Source organism: Hyaena hyaena, unplaced genomic scaffold (genome assembly GCF_003009895.1).
Source record: "Hyaena hyaena isolate Hyena2069 unplaced genomic scaffold, ASM300989v1 scaffold_342, whole genome shotgun sequence".
Classification (NCBI taxonomy): Eukaryota; Metazoa; Chordata; class Mammalia; order Carnivora; family Hyaenidae; genus Hyaena; species Hyaena hyaena.
In genome coordinates, this window is record NW_024080974.1 from 1554053 (window position 1) to 1563364 (window position 9312).

The 9312-nt window shown below is 40.7% G+C and overlaps 1 protein-coding gene across 1 annotated transcript in view; it reads right to left on the minus strand.

The window, feature by feature from the left end:
• Nucleotides 1-9306, minus strand: part of FBXO33 (F-box protein 33) — a 31886-nt gene extending 22580 nt beyond the window's left edge. Inside the window, exon 1 of the mRNA XM_039249556.1 lies at nucleotides 8528-9306. Coding sequence (XP_039105487.1) covers nucleotides 8528-9135 — 608 coding nt within the window. The 5' untranslated portion in view covers nucleotides 9136-9306. The remainder of the gene's footprint in view (nucleotides 1-8527) is intronic.
• Between the last annotated feature and the right edge of the window lie 6 nt (nucleotides 9307-9312).

Consider the following 9312-nt stretch of genomic DNA (forward strand, 5'->3'; position numbering starts at 1 on the left):
GTCATAGGGGAGTTCTATTATTAATTTTTTGAGGAACCTCCACACTGTTTTCCAGAGGGGCTGTACCAGTTTACATTCTCACCAACAGTGTAGGAGGGTGCCTGTTTCTCCACATCCTCGCCAGCATCAATAGTCTGCTGATTTGCTCATTTTAGCCACTCTGACTGGCATGAGGCGGTATCTCAGTGTGGTTTTGATTTGTATTTCCCTGATGAGGAGGGATACTGAGCATCGTTTGATGTGTCTGTTGGCCATCTGGATGTCCTCGTTGGAGAAGTATCTATTCATGTCTTCTGCCCATTTCTTCACTGGGTTGTTTTTCAGATGTGGGGTTTGGTGAGTTCCTTATAGATTTTGGATACTAGCCCTGTATCTGATATGTCATTTGCAACTACCTTTCCCATTCTGTCGGTTGCCTATTAGTTTTATGGATTGTTTCCTTTGCTGTGCAGAAGCTTTTAGTCTTGATGAGGTCTCAATAGTTCATTTTTGTTCTTGATTCCTTTGCCTTTGGGGATGTGTCAAGTAAGAAATTGCTGTGGTGGAGGTCAAGGAGGTTGTTTCCTGCTTTCTCCTCTAGGGTTTTGACGGTTTCCTGTCTCACATTCAGGTCCTTTATCCATTTTGAGTTTATTTTTGTGTATGGTGTGAGAAAATAATCTAGTTTCATTCTTCTGCATTTTGCTGTCCAGTTCTCTGAGCACCATCTGTTAAAGAGGCTGTCTTTTTTCCATTGGATACTCTTTCCCGCTTTGTCGAAGATTAGTTGGCCATTTGTAGGTCCAATTCTGAGTTCTCTATTCTATTCCATTGGTCTATGTGTCTGTTTTTGGGCCAAGATTTAGCATAATTCTTAAAGGCCCTAGGATTTTAGAACAGTCAATGAGCACTGTTTTCAACTTAAAGTCATCACTTGCATTAGCCCCTTATAAAAGAGGCAACCTATCTTTTGAAGCTTTGATGTGAGGCACTGACTTCTCTCTAGCTATGAAAGTCTTAGATGGCATTTTCTTCCAACAGAAGGCTGTTTTGTCTATCTTGAAAATCTGTTGCTTAGGGTAGCCATCTTCATTGATTATCTTAGCTAGATCTTCTGGATAACTTGCTACAGCTTCTACATTAGCAATTGCTCCTACACCTTTCACCTTGATGTTATGGAGAAGGCTTTTCCCCTTAAACCTCAAGAACCAACTTCTGCAAACTTCAAAGTCTTCTTCAGTACCATTCTCACCACTCACAGCCTTCACAGGACTGAAGAGAGTTAGGGCCTTGTTTTGGATTAGGCTTTGGCTTAAGGGAATGTGGCTGGTTTTAGTTTCTATCCAGATCACTAAAACTTTCTCCTTATTAGCTGTAAGGCTGTTGCACTTATCATTTGTGTGTTCCCTCAGGTACAACTTTTAATCTCCTTCAATAACTTTTCTTTTGTATTCACAACTTGGCTAACTATTTGGCACAAGATGTCTAGCTTTTGGTCCATCTTGGCCTTTGACATGCCTTCCTCACTAAGCTTAATCATTTTTAGCTTCCGGTTTGAAGAGAGAGAGGTGCTTGGGTGGGTCAGTCACTGAGTGTCTGACTTCAGGTCATGATCTGATGGTTCATGAGATCGAGCCCCATGTGGGGCTCTCTGCTATCAGCACAGAGCCCACTTCAGGATCCTCTGTCTCCCTATCCCCGTCTCTCTGCCCCTCCTCCATTGGTTCTCTTTCTCTCTCTAAATAAATAAATAAACAAACAAACAAAAAAAAGTAACTCTTCCTGTCACTCAAGACCATTTCAGAGATATTAATTGGCCTAATTTCAATACTGTGGTATCCCAGGGATTAAGGAAGGCCCAAGGAGAAAGAAAAAAGGCTAGGGAATGGCTGGTCAATGGAGCAGTCACAACACACAACATTTACTGATTAAATTTACTGTCTTAAATAGAAATGGCTTGTGGCATCCTAAAATAATTACAATTGTAACATCAAAGATCACTGACCACAGATCACCATAACAAACCTAATAATAACGAAAATGTTTGAAATATTGTAAGAATTACCAAAATGTGACACAGAGACACAAAGTGAGCAAGTGCTGTTGGAAAAATGGTGCCAATAGACTTGCTCAATGTGAGGTTGTCACAAATTGTTGATTTGTAAAACAACAACAACAACAACAAACCACATCTGTGAAATGCAATAAAACAAAGCACAATAAAACAAGGTATGCCTATGGATTCATTGGGTTAGTTCAGGTAATTTCTTGAAAATACTAGTAACCACCGATGAGCCTAAGAAATATTCCTCAAGGTCTAACTACAGAGGACTGAAAACCTTCATCTTTTTCTGGGATTTCTGTTGGACTGTTTAGTATAACTGGGACTCAAAATTTCTGATACGTTGGTCATAATGACCTTGTTGTTCTCTCTTTTGTGGTTCAGAATGGGAGAACTTCATCTGTTTCAGTAACTTTAATATATTCCTTCCATTTAAGAGGATCCAAAATTATTTCTTTGATGTAGTAAATAATATCATTAGAAAAATGCACAACATAGCCACCCTACACTTAATACAGCCAAGTGTAATTAACTATGTCAAAGGGAATACATAAAAACTTGGTACTTTAAAGAAATGTTCTTGGAGCGCCTGGGTGGCTCAGTTGGTTAAGCGTCCAACTTCGGCTTAGGTCATGATCTCACAACTCATGGGTTCAAGCCCTGCGTCGGGCTCTGTGCTGACAGCTAGCGCAGAGCCTGGAGCCTGCTTCGGATTCTGTGTCTCCCTTTCTCTCTGACCCTCCCCTGCTCACGCTGTCTCTAGCTCTCTCAAAAATAAATAAAACATTAAAAAAAATAAAGAAATGTTCTTAAAAAGGTTAAAACCTTTCCTAGTGCTATAAAGAGGCTTATAATGTAACATTTTACTTTTCTAAACTGATAAAAGCTAAAATAATCTACATCACTGCAAGAAATTCTTTCAGGTCAATTGTTTTCTTAGTCCATGTTCAATCCCAAGTATGTTTATATCCATATAACACTTTTGATAACAGAAAATATTTCTTTTCTCACAAATGCTGATGAATGATCATAGCCAAAAGAAACAAACAAAACCAAGCACTTTAGAGAACTGTGGTTCAATAGAACTCTCTGTCATCATGGCAATATTCTTCCATGTTGTCCAATAATGGTAGCCACTAGCCACATAGGGCTACTGAACACGTGAAATATGGCTAGTTTGCCTATTTAGTTTTATGTAAGAAATTAAAAATTAAAAAGCTATATGTGACTAGTGGCTTTAAAACTGTATAGCACAATTTTAGGGACCAGAAGTAAGTCATGGGCCTAGAATAGTATTCTTCACTAGCTTTATTAGGATCCATTAACTAAAAGCAATCTGCTAGCATTTGCTTTACAATTCACTTACTGAATAACCTTCTAAGAATTGCCATCATCCTTAAATCCTAGAGATTATACACACAAAGATTTAAGACTGACATTTGAAATTGCTATTGAACATGCTATTTATTAAAAGATCATTTAAACAATACCAAGGACAAAAAAACAGTGATTTTTACAGAGAATGATGTCCTCTTGACTGTACTTGGTTCCAAAATATATTCTACATCTACCACTTTTCTTCATCTCCATGGTCTCCGACCATAGGCTAAGCTACCATCATCTCTGCCTAGCTTATGCAAAAGTTTCCCGTCTCCCTACATCCTCTCTTGTTCCCTCTTATAATTCATTCATTACACAGCAACTAGAGTGATTGTCTTAAAAGCCAAATTAGATCACATTACTCTTGCCCTTAAAAATTTCTCAGTGACTTCTTCTATTCTTAGAATGCAGCTCAAACTTCATTCCATAAGCCCACATAACCAACTCTGTCCCTTCCTCCCTCTAAAACTCAGAAAGCATCATGACACCCCAACCACTTTCATTCTCATGGTCCTGCCATAATCTCCTGCTGTCCCATCACATCAAAAATTTGTCTGGCTTAAGGCTCTGGTGCTTAATATACACGTATTTTTCCTGCTTAAAATGGTATTTGCTCAAGTTTTCAGATGGTTAACTTTTGTCATTCATATTACAGCTCAAATGTTGCTTTTCAGATAGGTTTCCCCTTGCCATCTAGTCACTTACAAAATCTCTGACGTTTAGTTTTTTTTTTTATTTGATACCTAAAATAATCTTTCTTTCATTTACTATTTCTTACTTTCTCTTCTAGAATGTTAAGTCCCTGAGAATGGGGAGTTTTTCTTCACTGTTTGGCACATAGTAGGCTTTCAATATTTGGAGGAAAAAACAGATTTTTTTTTATAACTATCATTTTAGGCCCTGCATAAATTGATAAAGTTGGGTGAACTCTTCCAAGGCTGCCTCAGAACACATTAAAATGGAAATAATTTAATCACTTCATTCAAAAGCGGCTCCACAGCTTCATTTAATACAGAAAAAATATTTCACTTTGACAATCTTTTGCTGAGTTTCATTTCCTATCCTCCATCTATCAGTTCTCAGTCATTATGAGAATGCATCTATGGACTAGAGAGGACCCTAAATTGCTCAGCAGCTCTCTGAGGAGGTTAGTTTCTTTAACAGGTTAGAGTCTCATTTCTCAGTGACCTTGAAGCTATCCCTATGGACCCACTTTAATTTGTCGGTTTTAAAGTAAGGAGTCTGCTGGGTATGCATCATCTCACCTCTCTTCTCTATGGGCAATCATCTCTTGGACAGTGTACACTGGTCTGAGTCCCAATATGTGTTAATATTTATTTTGCAAATGGGTTTCTTTAAGTTAATAATAAAAGCTTTCACAAGTAAGATGCTATTATTACATGTATGGTAGGGGAAAATATTTCAAGAAAAATAGGGCTGAGGGTTGTTGAACACAACATCTTCAAAGGTATTTCCTACTGTCTTAGATAATAACATGAAACATCCAAAGAATTTTTAACCTAATTTAAAATGTATTTTTAAACGGCCTACCTGTTTTTGGATTTTGGTAGACTGATGTTGACAAAACAATACAAAGTGTAAGACTCTTCTTCACTGCACATGCCAAATCAACAAGACCAGAAATCAACAAGACCAGATCTAAGAATTCTTAGTAGATCTTCTATTAGGGAGAGGTTATATAAGCAGGCATAACTCTGAAATGGTCAATCTACATACATGTAGTTGGGAGTTGTAGCCCAAATGTTTAACAAGAAAATCACCCTCGTATAAATTCTCTCTGGCCTACTATAGTACTCATCTTTAAAAAAAACCACTGCTCCCAATTTAGGATTTCATACAAAATAAAATACAAAATACTTACACAGTCCCGAAAAGCATAAACTAGATGATGATAATGTACCTATGCCTGCTCTTTAAAAATAAGTATTTTTAGTGTCTCTTAGTTTATTAGCTATTATCATTAATTTTATTGTCCGTGAACTCTCATTTTTCCCAAGTAGTCAAATGCAGCATTTCAGTAGGCACTACTCAGCAACCAGATTAAATCTGAAAAGTGAGTTCTAAAAAGTTCTTTTTAACTTTTAAGAACAATTTCTTACAGAACTGCAGAACAAATTTTGCCTATTTAACTTAAAATACAGCTGAATGAGAAATACCTACTGTATTTCTGTTCTTACTTTCTGTTTCTTACAATAAGGGCAGATATTGTAGCCTCCTTGTAGGGAAGGGAGCTCTGAAACCCAGAGGACTGTGTTTTACCCTTTGAGAGAGATTTCGGCACATGCTTGATCTTCGTCAGTTGTTCCTAATACCTAAGACACCTATAAAGAGGCTATGGTCTCCCTGAGAGTACATGTGCATATAAAACCCACAAATCAAGTAAAAACCAATGCCAATTATCCTCCTGGAAGACTATCCTTGAAAAGCTCCCACAATCCAAGGTTATAGTTTCAGTTCTTTTCCTGGGGGACATGAAAATAACTGACACATCACAAAATAACCGTTTGAGTTGTGTAAATTATACAAAGGAATTCACCACAAAGATTGGAAGCATAATGCTTGTGAACCAGTAGGTTTCAAACTCTCTTTGGTACTTACAAAATTGCAGGTATCATAAAGTGAAACGACTGTAAATTTAACTTGGAAGTGTAAAGAACAATATTAGTGTTCACTTTTCTCAGTAGTTATTAAATTTAACGGTTTTGGAAAGCCCAACAAACACTAGATGAAATGGTTTTCTTCTTACTGACCCAGAGTCTGTAGTTTAAGTGCTTATGGAAGGAAATAAGTATAGGCTTTACCAGAGTTACCAAATAAGCACCTTGATCTAAAATATTTTCAAATTTGTTGAAATTTAAAGAAAACTAGTCCCATTTATGTTTTTAACATTCATGTTAGTACTTTTAATATTACTAAAATATCTTGAGACATTTTCAAAAATAAAGGTTAAATTAACTTATTTCCTAACACATAAAGATAGTTTAAGAAACCCTCTGAAATATCAGAAGTACAGATAATATATGTAATAACACTACACTTTGATTTCAGACACATACTATGAATGTGCTACCAAGCAGCACAACACACAGCACCATCTGTAGAGTAAAGGACAAGAATGCCTTAAAATCAGGGATGACAGTGTGCTGTAGTGATAGATGAACCAAAAGGGCAGGCATAAGGTGGTCTTATAGACAGGGAGATTGGGATGCTAATAAAGGTGGTAGGTACACTTTAATTTGTCAATTATATCTCAGTAAGGCTGGAAAAAAAACTTAGCAGGGGTGAGGGAAGTAGAAAGAGAAGAATTAACTAAAGGAAGAGGTGATATATCACTATTTTGCTTATATAACATTATCCATCCAATCAACCAACCAGTTATTAAAACACTTAAAAGGAACTAGGCACTATGTAAGGTTTGTTCATACTTGGACCAAAGGCACATAATCTTTCTTTCTTTCTTTCTCTCTTTCTCTCTCTGTCTCTGTCTCTCTCTCTCTCTTTCTTTCTTTCTTTTTCTGGACAGTTGCTCAGAAGTGCCATCTGATCTCAGAACAGAAAAATCTAATTAGTGCTCACTGAATTCACTCCCACTCTTGGTCTCATCAGTATTTTAAGTTCTCACTGAATCTGAATCTTTTAAACTCTGGGTCGTTTGGTCCTCTAGCCATACATTCAACTGAGAGCCTCTAATTTACAGCCTCAAACAGCCTCTCTTGCTACACCCAATCAAAGTAATGGGATGGCTTGATGTGAAAAGCTGGGGGAATACACAGGCCCCTGGAAAGATGGAGTCATGCTCCAGGTACAACCTGGAGCTATATGCTTGTCTCCCACTCTTTTGATTCAGATATATCTATATCTATCTATATCTATATCTATCTAACATTAAATCGGTACCTTCTCTCAACCCTGTTCAATATAATGCATGATGTTCAACACAGTGTATTTATTTCCAAAGGAAGGACACGGCTTTTGTAGAAAAATGATGCTGTATGACAATGTGTACATCACTTGACCCTGTCAAGCGTCAGTTTCCTTTCTATAAAACAGGATTAATAGCTGCCTTGCCTAACTCACAGGGTCACTGAAAGAATCAAATAAGATAATGTCCTTGTAAACTGCTAAACAATCATTACCGTAAAAGTTGCTCCTTTTGGAACTTTTGAACTTTTTCCCAACTCATAGTTTAATTTTAAGGTTAGTTAGAATATCCACATGCAAAAAACTAATAGGATTTTGGAAAGGACAACAGACAAATAAAGGGCAATACTGATAAGGATAATAAGTCAGAAAATAGGAAATCAGTCCCAGAATGACAGTGAAGTCCTGATGCAAAACCAGGACAGTTATGTGCTTACTCTTTGCAGACACTGGCCAGTTCCCCCAGCACACACAAACACTAAGCTGTACTGTGCTTTTAGGTGAATCGCTGGGGACAAGTTGAGTCTGGAGGTGCAAGGGGAGGAGGGACTTCCAACCCTGATGATCAGGCGCTTCCCCCACCCCTCTAACAAACACTCCTACTCTTTGTGCCTGGCCCAGTTAATGAAAACTATTCCTGGTACGAAAATGGCTGTCAAAAATTTCTTTTAGGGAGAGTCTTGTAACCATGAGACACCAGCTGTATACCTATTTCTCCCCCCAGTACGAACTATTTTGAATGGGCAGGTTCAGAGTCAGAAACACTGGGTTATGTTTCGTTTCTCTCAAGACTCACGGGCCTCACCCTCCAAGCTTCAGCTCTCTCATCTGGAAAATGAAGAATGACGGCGCCTGTCAGCTTCATTCCAGGGCCACCGAGAGGATGAATGAGACAGTGCCTGGAAGGCGCCAGAAGTGATGTCTGACAAACACCAAGTCCATCACTGTTTATAAAGTATTATGATGAGTCCCGTTATGCCCTCCCGCCTCAAGGAAATCGCCGGGTTGGAACTGACACCCGCAGTCACTGAAGAAAGCAACGCCAAAGCTGCCAGGCGTATCCGCACTGAATCTATTTCGGGGCAAGAGGTAGGAAGCAACACGCGGCCCCGGGAGAGGGGGAGGGGGAAAAGGAGGATGGATGGAGGTCCAAGATAAGCCTACCGGTTGTTCCGGATGCTGACCAGCACGCACAGCACCAGCTCTAAGTAGGTGCGCAGCACTTCCAGCCAACGGGTTGAGAGCTGCAGGGCTTCGACTTCTTCCCCGCCAGTCCCGGGGTCCGCGCCGCCTCCGTCGCCTGGGCCGCCGCCGCCGCTCAGGTAATTCTCGGCGGCGAACTCAACACGCAGCTCTCGCACGAACCAGCCGCACTTGCGCATGAGGAATTCGAGCCGAGGCTGCTCCGCGGGGGAGACGCGGAGGCAGATGCGGAGCTGGGGCCACAGAGCGGGGTAGAAGAGGCACTCGCGCCAGTGCGAGCAGGAAGCCGAGGCCCGAAGCCGGTCAGGCGCGGGCAGGAAGGAGAAGATGTGCACGATCAGCTCGCTGGGCAGCGACGCGGCGCCTGCCGCCTGCCCGCACAGAGCCATCCGGCCCGGCCGCCGGCTGCCAGCCCCCGGCCGCCCCCGCAGTCCCCGGAGCAGCCCCCGCAGCCGTCGCAGCTGCTGCAGCCGCAGCCGCTGCCGCCGCCACCGCGCCACCCGGGCGGCCCCGGCTCGGGTTCGAGCTCCCGGCGGTCGGGGCTGCGGCACTGACAAGAACAACAACATCAATGACAAGGAAGAAGGGGGCGGAACCGTCGTGAGTCTCGGCGGAACCAAATGCAACAGAAATCGCGGAGAGGGGGGAAGGCCTCTGCCGTGTGGCTTCTAGATAGCCAGCTTCTGGTCCCTTAAACTCTACTCACTCACGTCCAAGGCCAATACACTCAGTAACTTCAAAACCCT